This window comes from Macrobrachium nipponense, chromosome 9 (assembly GCF_015104395.2).
Source record: "Macrobrachium nipponense isolate FS-2020 chromosome 9, ASM1510439v2, whole genome shotgun sequence".
Lineage (NCBI taxonomy): Eukaryota > Metazoa > Arthropoda > Malacostraca > Decapoda > Palaemonidae > Macrobrachium > Macrobrachium nipponense.
The window spans coordinates 54617641-54640049 of NC_061110.1; the positions used below are offsets into that span (position 1 = coordinate 54617641).

General features: G+C 44.1%; 1 protein-coding gene across 4 annotated transcripts in view; it reads left to right on the top strand.

The window, feature by feature from the left end:
- The window catches only part of LOC135217906 (protein GUCD1-like), a 241413-nt gene that overhangs the window by 47035 nt on the left and 171969 nt on the right, over positions 1–22409 (top strand). For 3 of the 4 annotated variants that reach the window (XM_064253946.1, XM_064253945.1, XM_064253943.1), the window contains exon 2: positions 11735–11929. In XM_064253946.1, the coding sequence (XP_064110016.1) occupies positions 11748–11929 (182 nt within the window). In that variant the 5' untranslated portion in view covers positions 11735–11747. Of the gene's footprint in view, positions 1–11257; positions 11314–11734; positions 11930–22409 lie in introns of those variants that run through there. The other variant, XM_064253944.1, reaches the window with a different exon arrangement.

Below are 22409 nucleotides of genomic sequence, written 5' to 3' on the forward strand. Positions count from 1 at the left end.
ACCTCCCTCCAGTAGTTTTCCAGTCTGTGTCTTCCGTGCCTGTGCCTGCTGCTGTACTAGTTCTTGATCATGCAAGTGCTGTCATAGTGTTGGCATCTGTTTCTGTTGCCCCTGAGCCTGGGACTTCTAAGGGTCTGTCTCTGGGGTCTGGGAAGGCAGGTGGGTCTTCCGCTGGTCCTCCTGTTTCTTCGGGAATGGGAACCTCCTCGTCACCCCCACGGGCACACAAGTCGTGGACCGTAGGAGTTTAGGTTTCAGCTCGTACTCTTACACCTAGTTCTAGAGGTTCTGCCTCTAGGACTAGTACCATCGGGTTCATGTTCGTGAGTTTCCCTGAGTGCGCGTAAGTCTGTCAACGAGAGTGTGGCTAGAGTTAGTGACTGAGTCCACTCACCTTCACGACTCAAGCACGGCGCGGAAGGAAGGTGCAAGTCACTCATGAGAGTCTTGCCTTACTGGTGATCGCTCACGCAGCGATCGCTTGGCCCCGGGGTTGACGTGACAGTCTCGTGAGATTGCACACGCAGTGAGACTAGTAAAAGATCCCCGTTCGGTTCTCTCGAGAGGTTTCGACCTGTTTGAGGACTGGGATGTGTCGTGAGGATGGTACTCGCTCTTGTCAGTCAGGTGGACGCTACTCTCCACCTGGTCCTTGGTTACGTTCATGTGAGGTCCCTGTGTCAACTAGAATTTCTCCTGCGATGCGAGAGCACCGTATCTTAACTCGGGGAAGCGCTTCTCTATACCTCCAATTCGATTATCATCGCAGGTTAGTGATTGTTCATGGCCCACTCACTCTATAAGTTCTGCTAGCAGGGCGATTGGGACTGTCTGATCTTCCTCACCTGTCCCTTCAACTTCCTCAGGATACACTGGGAGGGGCGAGGCAACCAGGGGGAACTCTGGGGAGGGATCCCCCAAGGTTCACCCACAAGAGCTTAGTTCCCAGCACGGTCTTAGGACCCAAGAGGTTGTATGCTCGAGTGGTGCAGGAAGGTCACAAGGGGTCTGTTGAGGGTCTTCCTTCTGAAGGTAAGAGGGTTGAGGGAGGAACACGTCCTAAAAGGACTTGACGATCATTCCCCTCAGGATGCGGTCCCTCACGAAGTCCAGAGTACGTTTGCTGAGGTCATCACGCTGATTAGTCAGCACAATGACCTAGTGGAAGGAACCATGGTGGCTTCTGACTGCCCTTTGCAGCTAGAGTCATTACAGGGTCCTAAGAAGGAACCCAGAGCCTCTACAGGCTTACTGTGGGCTTCCTTGTCCGAAGGGGTGTTGGAAAAAGTGAACAATCTTGTCTCAGGACAAGGGAATTCACTTAGGGCCAACAGCTCGGACAAGTTACTTCCCCCTCCTCTACCTCGACAGAAGAATTTCTATTCATCCTTGGACAACTCTTAGCTGACTAAGCAGGTAGAGCTGGAGTTAGTTCGCCTTACTCCTGGCTTGCGGCTGCAGCACCTTCCTGTGGAAAACTTTTGGTTTACGCAACAAGAGGCAGCGGGCTTGGAAGCTACCGCTATGGCAGCTTTTCAAGCAGTCTCCTGGCTGGATCTGTGGAAGACTGCCAGTCTGGAGGTAGGACTATTTTCTACTTGGCCCACCAGACGGCAAACCTGTGGGCCAACCTGGTGCTTAGGAGGAGGGACACTGTCCTGAATTGTATCACCAGGTATGTGGGACCAGAGTCGACATTGGTGTTGAGGAATGGACTGTTGCTGGGTTCCTCCTCTCTCTTCCCTAGAGAGATGGAGGATGCTGCAGTGGACAAGCAAAGAGTTGTGGACACTGATCGGCTTGTTCACCAGGCAGTTGCAAAGACTTCAGAGCCTTCTCGAGCAACAGTGGTTAGGCCTCCGAGCCAAGCTAGCTCTTCCTCTGCCTCCAAGAAGACTCCTCCTTTGAAGGGGGCACAAGGAAAGACCCTGCCTTCTTCTTTCTCCTCAAAAGGAGCTTGTCCATGCTTGTTTCAACCCTTCTTTCCCCAGGGGAGGGGAGGTAAGGAAAAGAAGAGAGGGAAGCACTAGGGAAGGTGTTCCCCCCAGCTGCTGCCATTGATGGAGGGGTGCCTGGCAAGCCATTGGGCAACATGGCAGCACTATGGGGCTGATACCTGGTTGGTACATGTCCTTTGGGAGGCCACCCATCACCGAAGCCCCAGTCCAACTTCAGACTTACGTCCCTGGTTCTGCCAAGGATCTGGCACTGAAAGGAGAAGTGCAAGCAATGCTGAACAAGGGAGCTGTAGAAGTCGTACAAGATCCGTCATCAGGGTTCTACAGAAGAGTCTTCCTGGTGGAGAAGGCTTTGGGGGCCTGGAGACCGGTGGTAGATCTCCCTCCTTTGAACTGATTTGTTCGCCCAGACTCGGTTCGTGATGGAGACAGCACGTTCGGTCCTCGCCTCGATCAGGGAGAACAACCTCATACTTTCAGTGAATCTGAAGGATGCGTATTTCCAGATACCCATCCATCAGTCCTCCAGGAAGTACCTTCACTTTATCCTTGAGGGGACTGTGTTCCAATTCAGGGCACTTTGTTTTGGACCCTCGACCACCCCTCAGGTGTTCACGAGAGTGTTCACACTATTTCACTTTGGACCCATTATGCTGGGATATGTCTGTTGAGGTATCTCACTAGTGGCTAGTTCGTGCAAGCTCGCTTTCACAGTTGCTAAAGGACAGAGATTGTCTCCTTGACTTTTGTCGCGATCTCAGGAGCATGATGAATTTCGAGAAGTCAGATCTCATTTGTGAGCTGAGGATAAAGTATTTGGGCGGGCTGATCGATATGGCAGCAGCACGTATCTTTCCCATAGACTCAAGGATCAGCAAGTTCAGGAAGGCAGCTCAACTGTTTCTGTCGCGGCAGGAGTAGCCAGCTCAGCTTTGGCAAGCAGTGATCAGTCACCTGTCATCACTGGAGAAGTTAGTCCCTCACAGGTGTCTTCACCTACGGTCTCTTCAGTGGAGACTGAAGGAGTGTTGGTCTCAGGGTCGAAATCCTCAATCTTTCCCCATCCCTAACGGAGAAGGTGAGGAAGGATTTAGCCTGGTGGCTAGACAACAGTAACCTCTTAATAAGAGTGGAGTTGCACACTCCCCCTCCAGACATGCTTCTGTTCTCAGACGTATCGATCAAAGGTTGGGAGCATACCTGGAGGCATTGCTGGCTGCAGGAGTGTGCGATTGACACAACAAGCGCCTTCACATCTACATTCTGGAACTCAAGGCAGTCTTCCTAGCCCTCCAAGAGTTTCAGTGTCGAGTGATGGGACACCCTGTGGTGTAAATGAGCGACAGCACCACAGTAGTGGCATATGTCAGTAAGCAGGGGGCCTAGTGTCCCTCCCTCTGCATCATTTGACAATGCAGGTGCACGAGTGGGCTACGGCACACTCGGTATAGCTGTCGGCTAAATACATTCTGGGCAAGATGAATGTAGTGGCAGACAAGCTCAGTTGCTAGAATTAGGTGGTAGGGACAGAGTGATCCCTCCACACTAACGTGGTGGAAAGGTTGTTCAACATGTGGGGGTGTCCAGTAGTAGACTTGTTCTCCACCTGGCACAACAGGAAACTTCTGGTTTTCTTCTCCGTGGTGGCGGACCCATGGGCAGCTGCAGAGGACTCTTTCCAACATCAGTGGGACAATCTTGATGTCTATGCCTTTCCACCCGTTCTGCTTGATTCGTAAAGTGGTCAGCACCAAGAATCTTCGGATGTTTCTGGTGGCTCCCAAATGACCACAGGCTGTTCGTGTATCCCAGTCTGTTGGCTCTTCTTTCCGAGGCACCACAAGAGATTCGCCTGTGACACAGCCTTCTATGTCAGCCGCACACAGAGCAGTACTTCTTCATGGCTGACGGTTATCCACCATCTCTTGCGAGCGAGAGGCGTTTCTTGCCAAGCAGCAACAGATATGGCAGGATACCTCAGACAGTCATCTTCAGCAGTGTACCAGGGAAAGTGGGCCATCTTCTGTGGTTGGTGTCATGGATAGGGTAACTCTCCACTCAAAGCCACTCTTCAACAGATCGTGGATTTCCAAGTCTTTCTTTGTCAAGAGAACCTCCTCTCTGTATCCGCAGTTAAAGGCTACAGGTCCACCTTGGCCCTAGTCCTGAAACTACGAGGAGTGGATATTTCCACTTCCTATGGAGATTTCGCTCCTTATGAGGAGCTTTGAGAGGTCTTGCCCACCCAGGGAACTCAGGCCTCCTGAGTTGGATGTGACTCGTCTTAGGGAGTATGACTCGTGAACCTTACTATCCCCTGAGAGAGTCATCTGACCCTAAAGACTGTCTTTTTGCTGGCCCTGGTATCAGCTAAGAGAGTAGGTGAACTTCATGGTCTCTTATGATGTTAAACACTCGAGGGAATGGGGATCTGTTACACTCAATTTCATCCCGGATTTTGTAGCGAAGACTCAGAATCCTTCTGTCCCTGACGCTTGATTGAGTCCTTTACGATCCCCTCCAAAGAGGACTTTTGTGGTAATGACCCAGACGAGATGTTACTTTGTCCCGTTAGAGTGCTACGGCGCTATCTGAAGAGAACTCGCTATCTCCAGCCTTATTGTCAATGCCTCTTTGTTAGCACCAGGGTGACCAAGAAAGAAGTGTCCAAAACACTATTTCTTTTTGGCTTCGTGAGGTGATCAGGAAAGCGTACTTCTCCGAAGGGAGAGACGACACTGGTAACCTTTTGCCCAAGAGCCTATGAAGTCAGAGGTATTGGTCTACCCGTGTGTTCTGCAAGAACCTGTCGGTTCCACAGGTATTGAAGGCAAGAGTTTGGGCCATCCAGACCATCTTCACTTCCTTCTACCTTTGGGATATAGCCCATAGGTCCTTGGACACTTTTCCTTTGGGACCCATGGTGGCTGCTCAACAAGTTGTGTAGTTTACACAGCTCCTCTGACTGGAAAAAGTTGCATCTCGCCTTGTGTAGCCGTGTGAATGTAGGTGTGAATGAAAGAATGACTGGCTTCTCTTCCTCCTTTTCATTCTTCTCTCTCTACAGGCAGAGAGTCGCAGTCATCACCTGCTGGAATGGGCAGCTGATGCAGATAAGCTATATTACAGAGCTCTATTCTATACCCTTTCATTAGGATATAGAAGCTTGTATCCATTCCTCCTTTAACAATGGGGAAAGAGTACCTTGGTATAAGACAAATCCAAGGTTCTTGTTTGCTATTCACAAGAGGCTGCGCTTTCCTCCCTCTTATGAATTGGTCTATAGGTCTGGCCATTGGTCACACAGTTCCTATACTCCGACCAATTGGAAAAGGCCAGGTTCCCCTCCTCACTCTTATGACCAGGAAGGGAACTGTGATTGGGCAAACACCAGTCTGTTCACATGACTATCAGATTCCTCCCTCCAATCATAGAGTCTTCCTAATGTAAAGGACCGAGGGTTTGCACAATGTGCAGGAACAAATGACAATTTTTAAAAGTAAATTGTATACGTATATCCTTAACTATACAAACCTGAGGTCCTTTACAGTTATGCCCACCTCATGCCACCCTTCAATCTGTTCCTGGGCATAAAGCAAAGTGGAATGTTTACATCCATTCGGGCAGGACTCCCAACTACCGGACAAGCAGTTATTGTCTAACTACCTTGTTAAATCTTCAATGGCTGAATTCCAGCCTATGCTGAAAGTAGTCCCTAATGTAAAGGCCCTCAGGTTTGTATTGATAGGAAAAATATAATTTATTTTAAAAAATTGTGATGTTTTGTTGGCAGAGGTGGAAGGGATCTTGTTGAGAAGTATGCTGGAGGTCCTAGACAAACTGTCTACGTGGTACTGCAGCTGTCTTTTTCCATGTGGCGAAGGTGACTGGAAACTGGTCTTTAATCCCTCTCCATTGAATGAGATTGCCTTTCAAACTCGGCTTCAGATGGATATAGCATATGCTCAGTGTTGGATTACATCACAGAGGGGGACTTTATGCATTCCTCATTCTCCTCATCCTTGGCTCTTCTTTCTTGCATGGTGAAGAAGTGAAGTCTAAGGCTTCTTATAATAATTCTTAATGGCAGCTTTATGCTAGCTTTCTCCTTCTTTGAAGGGAAATGTGTGCTCTTGGACATGTCCAGACTCTGGAAGAAGAAGGAAAGTTTAAGGCCTCTCTTGGAAGTGCTGTTGGTCACTTACAGGTGATTGTCCAACCTCAAGCAGTGTAGGTATGGGCTGGCCCACACCAATCTACTTAGGCAAGACTTTCCCCAACTCTTCACATGTTGTCCTTTGGGACCTAGTGCTTGCGGTTGCTTGGGACAGCTCTTCTTCTTGTGTTTGTAGGCAGGAGGCAGGAATATGCACAACCCATTCATTCTGCATATATTAGGTCTTTAGACCATGCACATACAGGTAGCAGGGTTTGCACTTTCCCTTTGTGCCTTCTCTTGGGTACAGACGGATGAGCCAGCACTGTTTCTTGCTTAGCGCTTGTGCATCCTGAGCACTCTCATTAGTATAGGTCTCCTTAGAGCTTTTCATTCTTTTGTTTCTGTGGTTCACCATGTAACAAAGAGGTGCTCAGGCTTGTTCCTCTGCACCTTCTTTTTGCTTTACTGTTGCTGAGTATAGGAAAGGTGCTAGACTAGGTCAATCAACAGGTTCCAAATTCAAATGCTATTCAGACTGATTGGTATCATTGGGCCTCTTCTGGGATGAGTTCTCATCAAACCCTATGAGATGAGAACAAGTAAGGTAGCAGTGACTAAGTCAATATTCTTTGTTCCAGCTTGCTTATGGTGTCTTGGATGAGATGAATGCTCCAGTCTGGAGGTCAGGGAGTTGATGTCCACAGATTGAGGAAGCTTCTTTCCCAGCCGCCAACACACCTGAGGAGATATTATATTCTAAAGGATGTCGAGACTACATCTCTTGCTTTGGACTAATCAGTCTGTGGATTGACATATGACCTAAAAAACTTTACCAATCTCAGCTACTGAGATTGTTGCCATTTAGTGTGTCATCATTACTTCTCTCCAGCCTATTGTGTGGCATTGTCCGGTTTCCTTGTGAAAGATGTTTTGTCTCAGGACAAGAAGGCAAAGTTCTGGAGGTTTCCGGTGTCAGGAGGAAAGATGTCAAATTTCCTACCACACCATAGTTCTAACCTTTGAGTTAATCTGGTTCTGAAAAGGAGTGACATGGTACATAATGTCTTTCCTCCTAACAGGTTTCCTACTAGAGTAGTCTCTTGCTTAGATATAGTTTGGCTTTGGGGTCTTCATTATTCTTTCTAAGGAGTAACATGGTTGCAGTGGTGGAAAAGAAAAGTGTAGTCACCAGGCACTGACCAAATGAGTGGTGTTGTTTAAACTTATTTCAGGATCAAATGCACGCACCAGTAACCGAGGGCCAAGGTGTGGGTAAGCCTTAAGTGTCCAGGTTTGTGAGAAAGCCTGCTCCCGTAAACTCCAAACAAGTAGCTCAGTCTTCTTTTAAGAAGGGAGGGGACACTTTTCAACCCATTTGTCCACCTCCCCCCAGTCATGGCCAGGAAGGAGGAAAGGGGAAGAAGAAGGGAGGGGTTCATTCAGGGTGGTGATTCCTCTCCTCTCCTCTGCTGCCAGGAGTGGTGTGGCAAAGAAAAGAGGAAAGGGGAATAAGAAGGGAAAGGGTCATTCAGGTGGTGATTCCTTTTCTTTGCTGCCAAGAGCAAGAGTAGGGGGTTGCCTTTGTTGACATTGGGTAATGTGGCAGATTCATGGCACATAACCCTGGGTATTATCTGTCCTTCATGACAGATACAGAATTCCATTCAAAGGCTGTCAGCCTCCCCTATCTCCAACACTGATACTGTTCTATTGTTAGCCTCCCAAGGTGCCAGAATCACTATAAATGTCATCTGAGGAGAGGCAACGAAGGAGAAGGTTCCTATAGAAATCAAAGATTGCCAGTCTGCATGGTTCTATGGTCGTCTTTTCTTGGTGGAGAAAATGACACAGTTGCAGATCAGTGATCAGCTTCCCTGTTAAATGAGTTTGTCTGACAGACATGTTTTAAGATGGAAACAGTTCACTCGGTGCTGGAGTCCATCATAAAGGGTAAACACATGCTTTTAATAGATCTAAGGGATAATGTACTACTTTCCAGTACCCATTCATCAGGAATCTGAGAAGCTCTTCTGCTTTGTTTAAAACATGACTGTGTACCAGTTAAAGATTCTTTGCTTTAGACTGGCAGCAGCCCTATAGATCTGTACAGGCAATCCTTGGGTTATGACATTACATGGTTAGGACATGGTCCCTATAAAGGATTAGATAATTCTAGTTTTGAATTTCAAAACTACTATTTTCTCTGTATTTTCAAATCATGCAGTATTATAGAGAATTTCTTTGGATGTTACAAAGGTAAAAAGAAGAAAATACAATTTTGATTAATGTAACATTCAAAATTTACTACTTTTTCCATGCTTTGAAAGAAATTGAAGAGAATATAGCAGAATTTCACAAAGTAAACAGTGTACACTGCCCAAATGTTGACAAAATTACATCCTGAACATTTTTTATGGGACACGCAGGATACAACATGTCGTTAGAAACGTATCTCTGTCATAACCCGAGAAGCTCCTATACTTTACTTGTGTTTTCACCTTGGTCATGCCTTGGGCCTGCTTGAGGGCCATAGGCTTGTTCCGTTGCCTGGACAACTGGCTAGTCCTGACATCTTCCGAGGCTCATCTAGGGCAGGGATCACCTTCTTGCTTTTTGCTATGAGGTGTGGATGGGGTAAATTGAGAGAAGTTAGATCATAGTCCCAAGCAGCAGACAAAGTATCAGGGCATGCCCATAGACTAAGTGGTGAGACCTTTGAGTGATCAAGGTCAGGGAGTAACAGTACAGGTCCTGCCCTTACTGGAACAACTAGTTTGCCTTTGGCAAATAGTCCACAGTCATCTGTTGTCCTTGGAGAAGCTCATGCAGTCTGGCCAGATCCACTTCAGCTTACTCCTGTGGCATCTGAAGCAATCTCATATTGTGCCTCTGAGTCTAGAGACCAGGGAGGCTCTAGCATGGTTGATAGACAATTGAAACTACATAATGGGAGTTCCATTGAACACTCCCCATCTGGAGATGCACCTATTCACATGTGCATTGAAGGGGAGTTGGAGTGCACACCTGAAAGGCTCATATTTTTCAGGATTGTGGACAAAGGACGGTCATTGTTTGGGTATTAGTTGCTGGGAATGCAGGCAATGTAGCTAACATTGCAAACATTCTAGGATGAGTTGATAGGTCACTGAGTAGTGCTAATTGACAGTAATGTAGTGTGTCAATAAGCAAGGAAGGAAGATGTCTCATTTTTGCCAATTGACAGGGTAGATCCATGAGTGGGCTGATGACCACACTGTCAAGCTGTCAGCTAGGTGCATTTAGTTAGGAGGACATCCTGTTGGACCAACTCAAATCATCCCTGCATATTGAGAAAGGGCTGTTTGAGCTATGTAGGTCCTTGATGTTCGAGCTGTTTGCTACGAGGTTGAACAAGAAACTGCCAGCGTTCTGTTCTTCAGTGCCAGATCTATGGACATTGATGGAAGATGCTTTTCCAACACCTTTCCACCTTTCAGCCTGATTCACAGAGTGATCAACAGGATGACCCTGGTGGCTCCTTGTTGACCTCAAGCTGAGTGATGCTCAGAATAGCGGACTCTCATAGTGGGGGGTTGCCAAGAGAGACTCCCCTTGGCCCATTCTTCAGGTCAACACATGTTCAGAAGCATCACCAGGCAATGCACCCAATGAGCTTCACTGATGGAAGTGTTCTAGTGTAGCCTTTGAGAGAAATGCTGTTCTCTGAGTGCAGATGGAGATGTGTGGTTACTTCCATCATTACTCCGTGAACATATACGTATCAAGGAATGGGCCATCTTCTATGGTTTGTGTCATAGAAGGGTTGTCCCTCCAGTCAGATTGTCTGTTCAGCAGATTGCAGACTTTCTTAGCCATCTTTGCCAAAACAAACTCCTCTCAGTTTCTGTAGTGGAGGATTCACTCATCCATATCCTGTGTCTTCACACTGAAGGGTTGGGATCTCTCCACCTCAGTGGAGCTGTCCATGCTCATAAGGAGTTTTTAGTAGTCTTTCCCTCCTTTGGAACTCTCCTTCTGAGTGGGATATATTTCTTGTCCTCCTTGGCCTAACCAGGCAACCTTTTGAGCCTCTTGCACAGGTTTTAGATAGAGATTCTACTCACAAGACTGTACTGTATTTCCTCTAGTCTTGGCTTAGGGTAAATGACTGAGGGAGTTACATCGCCTGTCTTATCTAGTCTGGCACTTGGAGGGATAGAGATCCTACACCTTCATTTTCATTTCTGAGTTCATGGCTCAGCCCAGCATTTGATCAGAGATTTCAGAATTTATCGATTCCCTCCCTACAGGACTGTATTGTCGGTGATGACCTGGACAAAATGCTCTTATGTTCAGTGTGAGCCATATGATACTATACTTGAAAAGTACCCACTCTCTGCATCCAGTTTAGGCGGCACCTTTCCAATAGTACAGGTGAGCACAAGAAAAGGTTTCAAGGAACACCCTTTCTTCTTGGCTTGTGAGATAACAAGCTTTTGACTCTTCTGAGGAGGATGTCCTCACAATACTCTTTCAAGAGCCCATGAAGCCAGGAGCACAGGGCTGTCCTAAGTTTTTGGGAGAACTTTTTGTTCCACAGGTAATGAGTGCAGACAACCTTTACCTCATTCTGCTTAAGTGATGTTGCCCACAAGTTCCTAGATATATTCCCCTTGGGACTTGTGGTGGCTGGTTCCCCAACAAGTTGTGTAGGTAGCCAACTCTGTTTGGATAGAAAATGATCATGCTTGAGTACTTTAGTTTAGTGTAAGTCTGATTGTGGGAATATGGAGTAATGGGGGTCACCTTCTTCCCTACTTATTTCTTTTTAAAACAGTATCTAGGCTAAAGTATCTGCTGAATTGGACCAGATACAGGTAACTACACTTCAGTTCCACTCAGTCTTAGTAGAGATCTCGAGATATGTCTGCTTCCTCCCTCCCTTTCAATAGTGGGGATGGTAGGTAGAACTATGTTCTGAACCCTTCACCTTGTATTAGCCAGAATTAGTTGCCTTGCTAATTGAATTTCCCCACTCAAATTACATGAGTTTCTGAATATCTTTCCTTGCTTGAGTGAGTCCTCTCCCTAGATCAGTCTTTTTCATCCCCAGTGCCCTGCCAGACCAGGGTTATAGGAGTCATCAGTTTCCCTGCTTGCATGCACAACTGGGAGCATGACAATTCTAATGATCAGAGATGTCTTTCCACCTAAGAAGTAAGTGTCCTATATGAAAGGCAATGATTTGTTTCTTTTTAGGATTAAGTAACAAATTTTAAAATGATTTTGTATTTTTCCTATGTACTATACAAACCAGAGCCTTTATTATAAACCCACTTTAATCACCCTGCAGTTCCTTTGGTCTAAGAAAAAGTACTAGTGAGTAAAAATGAGTGAGAGGTATTTTCCCTCTCACTTCCCTTAACCACCAGATAAGGACCTTGTTACCAAGTTCAACTGCACCTTGCCTGAGGATACTCCTACGTGAAAATCTCTGGTTTGTATACCTATGAAAAATACAAATTGTTTTCAAAAATTTGCTATTTTTTGTAAACTTTTGATGTTTCTGCATCGAAGACTATCATAGAAGGCTAAGCTTTATATTGTTAAACAGTTAATTGATGATGAAATATTTCAGGTGGGTTAGTAACATGGGAGGGTCAGAAGGAGGAGGTGTGGAAGAACATTTTCTGCTCAGTATTGATCATGTTCAGCAGAGACATAACTGGGATTGTGGATTAGCCTGTGTTATGATGATTCTTCCTCCCCAAGCCAGAGACTTATTTTCTGCCAAATTATACCAGATTTGTGAGGAAGAAGGATTTGACAGAAGGTAAAAAAACTATATGTATGATGCTCAGATTCTATTTGACCCTGAAATTGCTTGTGTCCATGCAACAAACAAACCTTTTGTTATATGTGTGCCTATAATATCACAGAAAACTGATGTAACTGAAGACTGAATAACACTCTTTTTGGGAATGATGTGCAAATTATGAGTTTTGGTAATGTTTTCCTCACCGGGAACTACATTGCTCCTTACCTACTTATCAAGTGGTTCTTATGTCTTCCCATAAAGTTAATATGGTACACAGTGGTGCTCTTATGTTATTTTCATGGAAGAAAAATTTTCAGTTAATCTGATGTACAGCGAGGGGAGTACTATTTTAATTTCTTTGTAATTATGAGTGTGTAGTGTTAATTAACCGCTGTGTTGTTTGTAAGGGCCTGTAGGTTGAACAACTCATTGCTGTTAACCAGTCTGTGACTTGATGGAACTAGAGAAGAAAAAAAGGAGAAAAGAACTAGAATAACTTTACATGTAACAACAGATCCATCTTTTCAAAGATATATCAGTAAAGGAAGTGCAGAAAGTTTGAAATGGGAATGATGATTTTCACTAGATAAATGCAGGGTGGAATGACCTTGAGTGCCTGTGCCTTGATGAAACCAGAAAAGAGAATGAAAAGAAATAGAATACGTAACTCCAAAGTTAGCCACAGGTTCATCTTTTCAAGGATGTATCATTATGGAAACTGTAGAAAATTAGAAGCTGGATTGCTTGTTTCCACTATGAAGGAGTTATATGATAGCTACATTTGACAATGTCTTTGAGAGAGAGAGAGAGAGAGAGAGAGAGAGAGAGAGAGAGAGAGAGAGAGAGAGAGAGAGAGAGAGAGAGAGAGAGAGAGAGAGAGAGAGAGAGAGAGAGAGAGGGGCTAGTTGTCTGGTTGTTGTCTCGTTAGGTTGTTTGTGTTCGTGTGGGTAGTTAGTGAAGGAATTGCTTGTTGGGGGGCAGTTGTGTTCACATGCGGATTCGGTTGCGAGTCAGTCTGTGATGATCAGTCTGTGTTTGGCAATCAGTCAAGTAAGGCAGTTTTTTGGACAGAGATAAGGCAGTCTATTGATGGTTAGTTGTAGTTGTGTGATTTGATTGATTTTGATATTGTATAGTTGTTGTGCATGTGTCTGTCTGGTTGTTATTGAGCTGAAGAGTATCTGTTGTATTTGATTTTGTTTTGATGTTTGTGAGTTGTTTGTTGGAGACAGTGTTGGTGGTTGTTTGTGTATTGATTTGTCAAGTTGTCTTTGATGTTGGTGTTGTTTGTGCAGTGAGTTGTGTTTCTTAGCTGATGTATTTGTTGTTGTTTTCAAGTTGTTGGTAGGCAGTCCCCGGCTTATGTCGGGTTCGGCTTACGACGTTCCGAGGTTACAATGCTTTTCAATTATATTTATCAGAAATTATTTCCAGGTTTAGGACGCTTACAATGCTGATTTGCCAGAAGAAATATGACTCCAAAAATGCAAAATAATTAAAATTTTTGAAGTTGTTTTTATGAAAAATGCAATAGGAATGCAGTTTACATAGTTTTTAATGCACCCAAAGCATTAAAAGTAAGGTTTACTTAGGATTTTTTACATGTTCTGGCTTACAACGACTTTCAGCTTACAACGCGTCTCAAGAACGGAACCCCCGTCGTAACCCGGGGACTGCCTGTATTTGTTTGTGTAGTGATTGTTGTGTTGGTTTTTTGAGGTCTTGTGTGGTTTTTGGTGCTTGTCTGTTTTTGTGTGTTGAGTTCAGCAGTTGTTGTGTCTCGACAACTGTATTCAGCGGATGGCACAATGTCTCGCCTCGAGTGTCTCGAGCGTGAGGTGAATACATGTGTTTGTGTTTTGTGTGTTTTATGTCTCATTAAACCAATTGTCCTGCATAATTAGCAACGTAAAGAGGAAAGTGTGGCTGGGGGAACTTTTTTGTCAGCCGTGTTCAATAAAGTAAATGTGGGAAGATCATGTTGCTTTTGTTTTTTTGGTTGTGATTATGCCACATTGTTTTGGAGCCCGAACAGGGACTGCTGGTGTGGCAGCTACAGGACAATTGGTGTAGTGAGTTGTGTGATTGGTGAAGAAAATGAGTATGGAAGGTTTGACTGAAGTGGAGAGGCTGACAGAGGAGGTTGCTGTTGTCGAGGGAAGTAACGGAAAGATTGAAAGTAGAGAATGAGAGGTTAAGGGTAGAGTGTGGGGAGCTGAAGAGCGAGTTAGAGGAAATGAGAGGAATGCTAAGGAATGCAAAAGTGGAAATGAAAGAAGTGAACGGAGTGGAACAGCGGATGGTTGAGAAGATGGATGAAAAGTTGGGATTGATGAGGAGTAATGTGCAAGAGATGATGAAATAAATGATGAAACGGTTTTTGGAGAGGGAGCTGTCAGAGGTAGGTTTCCTGGGTCTTGTGATGGGCCAGGAACGATTAAAAAAGTTAAAGAACAAGCAGATGAAAGAGTTAGTGAGGAAAGTGATATGGTTGTGGTAAATGAGGAAAAGAAAGAAAAGGTACAGAATTGGGATAGATCAGAGCAGAATGGTAAGAAGGGAGTTGAGAGTGAAGAAAGGGCTAAAGGGATGAAGATTAGTAAGGATTGTGGGCAAGATAAGAAGAGAATGAATGAAGATGAGAGTAGAGTTGAGAGTAAGGTGCAGGATGACAATGATTTAGATAGTTGTAAGTGGGAATTAGTAGGTAGGAAGAAGAGGGGTAAGAAAGGTATGACAAAAAATATAGATATGTGTATGGAAATAGATTTGTTGTATTCTGAAGAGGGTAAGAAAGGTCAGAATGGAAGTAGCGAAAGTGAGAGTGAAAGTGAGCAGGAAGTCTGAAAGATGATGTATATGAGTGTGATGGTAATTGCTTCCTAGCAAAGAAAGATAAAGGAAAGGAGAACGCATTTTCGAGAAGTTCGGCAGCAAGGAGGCGTTAGAGCATTGTGTTTAAGGTGCCTGTTATCATGATGGCTCTAGAATCAGCAGGAGTGTTGTGGAACTCGTCGGGACGTGAGAAACGCCGCGATTTCTGATGCAATACCTCGTCTAGATTCATCTAAGAAGTTCTAGAAATACCTGGAGTGTGTGAAGTTCGCCGTAGGCTCCGCCCCAAGAGTGCCGTATAAATACGACGGTCGTAGCAGGAGAAAGCAGAGATCGTAAAAGAGAGGCACCAGTTAGTTACAGAGAGATATCCTCAGTAAGAGCCATAGATCAGATTATCAGTGAGAGATCAGCAGCATCAGAGATCATCTGAGAGAGATAAGGGAAAAGGAACCAACGAAGGATCAGAAGAAGAGTTGTTCGAGAGTTGGTTGGATACTGGTCTAATCGTCTTCAGGAGTGGACGACCGAGTTGTCTCTACGTTGAGCAGACTTCGGAGAAGAAAAGGGGGGAGTTCCTGCCTTACAAATAGACTATTTTCTGCAATACGGAGTCAAGAGGATGTCTGCAATTGCCGCTCTACTTTTATGAAGCCATCGCTTCGAATTGCCAAATTGACTAGCAAGTATTTGAATTGCCTCACTGTTCCCCCAGTTCATGCAGTGTAAGATTTTATCTTTTTATGTAAATAGGAGATACCATTCTGCATTTACCTATGTTAGTAAGCTTGTAAATAAACCTTTGTTGTGTTAGTGTTTCTTTCTATATTCGTATCCCCAGTTTCAACTGTTGGTGTTGAAAACTTTTTTTTTATTATTTCATATCGAACCTGAAGCGGACCTCTCTCAGAGGCTGTAACATTGTGGCGACCTTGCCAGGATATCAACACTCTCACAGATTGAAACAGGGAAAATATAGAAAGAATCAGAATGAGTGAGATGGTGAAAGAGTTTATTGAGTCGGGTAAGCTACTAGGTCTAGAGGGGAATGATCTCTGTGAGTACTATGTTGAAAAGAAAGAAAGAGAAAAGTATGAGAGAGATGAAAGAGCGGCTGAGAGAGAGGAAAGAGCAGCTGTGCGGGAAATCCAGCAAGAGAAAGAGAGAGAAGCAATGAAAATGCAGCAAGAGAGAGAAATGTTGGTAATGCAGCAGGAAAAGAGAGAGAAAGAGCGTATGCATGAGTTGGAAATTGCTCGGTTAAGGGAAAGTACTCGTAACAGTCGGTCAGGCGAGAACGAAAATGGAGCTGATACGTTAGGTATGAGTGCAGTGCTAAAATTAGTAATAAAGTTTGATGAGGAAGATGTTACGACATATTTCATGTGTTTTGAGAAGTTAATGGAACGAGTAGGTTCTCCTAAAGAAACATGGACTTTATATTTGCAGTCAGTCTTAAGTGGTAGGGTGCTTACTGTGTATAGTTGCATGTCTAAGGAGGAATGTGATAATTATGATATTGTGAAAAAAACCGTTCTTAGCGCGTATAGGTTAGTACCAGAGGCGTACCGTAAGAAATTTAGAAATTTAAGAAAGGATGAAAATATTACGTATGTAGAATACGGTAAGAAGTTAGATAGGTTGTTTTTTGATTGGTTAACTTCTGCTAAGGTTGAGGATTTTGATAGTTTGAGGAACTTAGTATTGTTAGAAAACTTCAAAGATAACGTATCCCCTGAGATTAAACTTTATATAGAGGATAGGCGAGAAGTATCTTTTGCAGGAGCAACTAGGCTAGCTGACGAATATAGTCTAACTCATAATTTGAGTGTTACTAAGAAACGAAATGATTCTTGGTCTGGTTGAGTACAAAGCAGTAAAGGTTTCAATGCGAGTAAAAGTGACTATTCCTGTTATACATCCGGAAAACCTGGTTATACGTCTAAGGTTTGTAAGAGTAAAGTGGCATCTAGTGGCTCAGAATTAACGTGTTTCTGATGTAATGGGAAAGGGCATTTTGCGAGAAATTGTGCAGTAGAAAGGAAGGACGGTAAGAAACCAGTATCTCTAGTTAACCTTTCGTCAAGTATCAAGTAGGAATGATGTGATGAGAGAAACTATGAAAATTTTTCGTGAATTTTTGTCGGAAGGCGTAGTTTCTTCTCTTGGAAGAGTAGATTCAAGAGAAGTAGTCTTGCTTCGAGACACAGGGGCTGCTGTCTCACTGATAAGGAGTGAGTGTGTGCCGAACAGGGCAGAAATCAATATGGAAGAGAAAGTCATGTTAGGTGAATTTCCTAACACTTGTGTTCTTTGTCCTTTGTTGAAGTTGAATTTAGAAAGTCAGGTAGTGTCAGGAGAAGTAAAACTTGCAGTTGTGGACAGTTTGCCCGTCGAAGGTGTTGACATTATTGTCGGTAATGACTTAGCTTTATCCAAGAATGTGAATCCTGTTGTGAGTGAGATTCCAGTGCCTGAAATGGTAGTAACTAGGTCGGGTTTAGATACAGACGTAGACTACGATCATAATTTGTTCGTGGATTCGAACGTGAGTAAGTTCTTGGATTCGAACGTGAGTGAGTTCATGGATTCGAACGTGAGTAAGTTCGTGGATTCGAATGTGAGTAAGTTCGTGGATTCGAACGAATGTAAGTTCGTGGATTCGAACATGAGTAAGTTCGTGGATTCGAACGTGAGTAAGTTCGTGGATTCGAACGTGAGTAAGTTTGTGGATTCGAACGAGTGTGATAGAGGTAGCGAGGTTGATCTTGGCATGAGTGTGGCTGAGAGACCTAACTCTATCGTTGACAGTGATAGCCAAACGGAAGGCGTAGCTGTCGAGAGTAACGTAGTAAATGTACCAGTATCTAGTACTATAGTCGATTCATTTAAGGTAGATTCTTGCGCCTACGAGACGTTTGTTTGGCGGCCTCTGATTGGCTGGTACCGGGAGGTAGGCCGCTCGCTCAGTCTCATCATTTTCTACTGTGGCTTAGAAAACTAGCAATATTATGTTTATATTTCTTCAATCAACTCACGCTTTGCTCAAGATAGGAAAATTTTGGTCATACCATAGGATTCGGTATTAATTGTACAACTAAGTCATCTTTTCCTGAAATCAATAATTTTGTACATGCAACTTCCCCGGCAGATATATACTTAGCTTATGTCTCTGACGTCCGACAGAAATTCGAATTTCGCGGCACACGCTGCAGGTAGGTCAGGTGATCTACCCCCCTGCCGCTGGGTGGCAGGAATAGGAACCGTTCCCGTTCTAGAACCAGATTTTCTCTGTCGCGGTAGTGTCAACATATGTTGTTGCTACCTCCTGACTTGATTTTCGTTTTTCATCGCCATCGATCTTCTGGCTGTCTTTTGCAGGAAGTTAAGGCTGGGTCTTTGGTTCGGCATACGCTTTTATTAACTTTTTAATGAATTTGGCTTCGAAAATTTCGAAGAATATATGACGTGTAACTACCGAAATTTTCGGTAGACACTCACATAGTTTGCAAGAAAGGGAAATATTAATATTTATTCATTAATATGTGTAATAAGTGTTAGAATTGATTGAGGAAATATACTGACTTCCTACTTTAGGGAGTCAGTAAAGCATGTAACTAGATACGTTTCTTTTAAAAGTTTTTTAGAAACTCGTACTAACGAGCAATTAGAGTATTAACAGTACTAGTAGTGTTGCATCCTCATCACCTTCTTACTTCGCAGAATCTTCAAATTCATAATTGCAATTTGAAGACAAGGATTGTGGCTCAAAATGCGAGCGATTGAAAGGTAAGAAGTGATTACTAGTGTTCCCCATTGCAGTGGAGGGTGCGTCTGATCGGCTCTGTCTCGCTCCCAGGCCTAGACCTCTTTCAAGCTCCCAAGCCCAGGGGAGAAGGAAGGTGCGAAAGCCGTAAGGGGGTTTCAGAGAATCCCCACCGGTCAGGCGTCCCCTCGGCAGGTTCTGTAGAGCGTCCCAGACTGCCAAGGATAGCCATTGAAAAGGCATCCTTAAAAAAGTGCGTCTCTTCATCTTACATCCGAAAAGACGAAGAATGTATAAGTTTTGATGATCTAGCGCGTTCTCTGAAAACTAAGAGAACACTGAGCAAGAGCCAGCCAGGAACTTAGGAAGCCACGTTCCAGCAAGCTAGCGTGAGCCACGTTCCAACAGCCAGCAGCGAGCCGCGTTCCAGAAAACAGACTAGCGCGAGCCGCGTTCCTACAACCAAACGCGAGCCGCGTTCCAGCAACTGAGCGCTAGAAAGCGTTCTAGAAAATTTTTTCTTGGCGCAAGGCGCCTTCAAAGAGACGAAGCGCCAGCCTGGCGCAAATTGCAACAGAAAAACAGACGGCTAGAGCAAGGAGCCTTATAGTACAGTGGCAATCAGAACGATCCGTCCATTGAACGTTTCTGGGCAAGAGGCTCTTTCTAAAAGGGGTCTAGTAGGCGCTCGGAACTATCAGGGCGCACGGGACCTTCCACACAAGCGAACGTTCCAGGAGCGAGTCTCCTTTCTAGCGTGCGGAACATTCCAGGCGCGCGGACTATCCAGGCGCTAGGCGCAAGGAGCCAGGCGCCAGAATATTCCAAATCTTCTTAAGAGAGAGAGGTCAGTCGCGAGGCTCCTCTTTGAGTAATGCGGACACACTCCTTCATTCATGCTCTTCCCTCGTTATGAAGAGGCAAGCGCTTTGGGAGTTTTTCTTATAAGAATCTCATCGACGTTTGGGTATGATGGCGGATAGGAAATATCTACTTCCTTCCGTAAACCCTACAGACGAACAGGAATTCTGTCTCTTCCGCGATTTATGAGGAAATCACGAAGATTTAAAGAGTTCCTGGATTAACTTCCTTCCTTAAGGAGATATATATACTCTTTCTATCATTCTATTAACGAAAAGAACGAAGACAGTAAAAATTTTTCCTTTATCTACCTCGGCAGGGAAAGAAGGTAGTTGAGTATCTGCTGTATGAGAATACGATACGGCAAATCACACATACCGTAGTTACTTCTTTGTAGAGCAACTCAATTATCAGTATCCTTCCAGGAATTTCCTAGGAAGGACTACGCTTAAAGGGATTGTTAAGACAACACCTACTTAGCTTCTAGATTTATCGAAGTCTTGTTTCGCTTAAATATGCATTAATAAGAACTTCCTGAAGTTCGATAATTTTATAAGATTCCTTTATTTAATGGAGTAGCTGGCAACTCTGGAAGAGTAAGGCCAGACGGCTAACGGAGACTGCTATCGCGCCTTAGAGACCAACGCAGTAACATGTAGGTGTTGGTCATGAGTGGTTGGTTACATGTCTCACTCCTGCGGGATGGAATAACTAACCGTGTCTCTCCCCTACAATCGCGGTTTTAGCCTCGGATTGAGGGGATAGTTAAGCAAACATAAATAAAATATTGTCTGCCTTTTGCTAAGAAGCTTTCAATAAGAAAGATATTACAACCTTTCAATGCTGTTTACCGTAGGTTACATTATTAAAGGATTCTAACGCAGCGGAACTCTATATTATATGATGCTCTCATGCTTACGAAAGCATGGCTTATTAGAGTACATGCTTAGTGAGAAGATGAATGTAGTAGAAGAGAATTCACTTTAAGACTACGGTATGGTCAAGTCTTATGCGCATACCGAGGTTAGCTACAGAATTCCTAGTATCCTTACAAAGGTTTCCTAGATTAATGCTGTTTACCACAATGTGACAGTATTATAAAGGAGTCTAATACGGCAGAGCACAAAATAATATAATTATCTCATCCTTTCGAGAAACGCACACAACCTTTTTAGAATCGGATATTGCTCAAGAGAAGATGGGTGAGTCGGATGGGAAACATTCTCTTAGTGGCAGAAGTTGTTTCCCTGAATGGACTATACTACGTATATAAAAGTTTTTTCCTACTAAGAACGGAATTAACACGTGAAGGATGTCGGGTACCATAAGGGCACAGATGTTCTGGCACATAACCTTAAAAGAACTAGAATGAAGCGCCAGCCTGGCGCAAAGCGTCAGAAGCGCCAGCCTGGCGCAAATTGCGCCAGAAGCGCCAGCCTGGCGCATTGCGCCAGAAGTACCATCCAAGATATTTTCTCGTTTTAGCGAGTTATTAACCTAAGAGTCCAGTAGTGGTTGTTTGGTGTTTGCTTCTCACCTCGGTGGTCGCGGGTTCGATTCTCGGCCATTCCATTGAGGAGTGAGAGATGTGGATTTCTGGTGATAGAAGTTCACTCTCGACGTGGTTCGGAAGTCACGTAAAAACACCATACAAACAAACAAACAAACCAGTAGCCTCTCGGAGGCTCGGTAACGGCAAGATTCGTTCCTGATATCGTTACCCATTAAAATCGGAAAGGGTCGCTTACAAGGAATGATGAAATTATTTTTTTTTAATCACTTAGGCCAATTCCACGACTCTCTCATATCGCAAAGAGCATCGAGAATCTCTTTTTCGCCCCTGTTCGCGTTAACAAAAGAGAACCTATTTGGGAACAGACACGGAACGTAACGATCCTTAAAGGTTCGATGCAAGATTTTGCATGTCCGTGAGAACCTTCTCGATCGAAGATAATAACTGTTAACGTATGTCTAACATTTATTGAAAAGAGTTTTGAGAACCTGCGGAAAGTCTTCATAGATCTCTTCGCAAGGTAGAAGACGAACAGGCTTCCTATAGAACTGGCTTTCCTTTCCTCGAACCAAGAGAGGTAGCAATATACGACATCTGTAATTTAAAGAAGGGGAATAAACTTTAGTCTTTTTTCCCCTAATTATAAATTCTTAACAGATATTAAGATAAATGGGCGTCAAAGGAAGAGAGGATGAATGCCTCATTTTGGCCTTAGAGAGGTTGGATTCACAGAAGTCACGTTCTTCTCACAGCATGTTTCGTAAGGCTTTTCCAAGAGTATCTGGATATTCTATCAGAATCTATTATAAATAGACCTGAAAAACCTCTCCACTCTGAGTTTCTTTCCACGTGCAGACTGACCAGAAGTGGACATGAATGAGAGGATTTTTCAAGGTAAATGACAATAGTCATGGCTAAGACATAGAATTGCTGCAGATCGTGCTAGATGGAATGAGGAAACTGTCCTCTTCCGATACCTCTGTGAACCACATAGCGAGGTTTTTTCTTCACTTTCAGAGGGAAGAATCACCTATGTATATATCTGCTATCAAAGAACGCAGTAAAAGGCTATACTCTGTCTCTACAAGGGGGAATTAGAGATAACAGAGGATTAAGATCTTCGGGGGGGGGGGGGGGGGGGGGATCTATACGATACCGCCAATACGACAAGAGTAGGATATCATGTACTTCGAATGGAATTTTTTTTTTGTGGCCACAGATTCCGTGTTCCGACAAAATGGAACTGCTCCTCATCAAACTACTTTGAGGAAGTTTATGAAGGAATTCTTTGTTTCTCTTAGCCCTAAACGACCAAGAAGACAAGTGAATTTTTTGTGCATTGGAATCTCGCATCAGATTCAATGGAGACTCGGCAATGGGTTCTTGCCAGCATAGTATGTCTGGCAAAAGAACTAAATCCCTCTATTCCTGACGCAACGCTTTCAGATAGAAGTTTAGTTGCCCAGGCAGGGTACTTACATTTTCATCTACAGAAGAAGAGATGGTTTAAACGTTTGCCT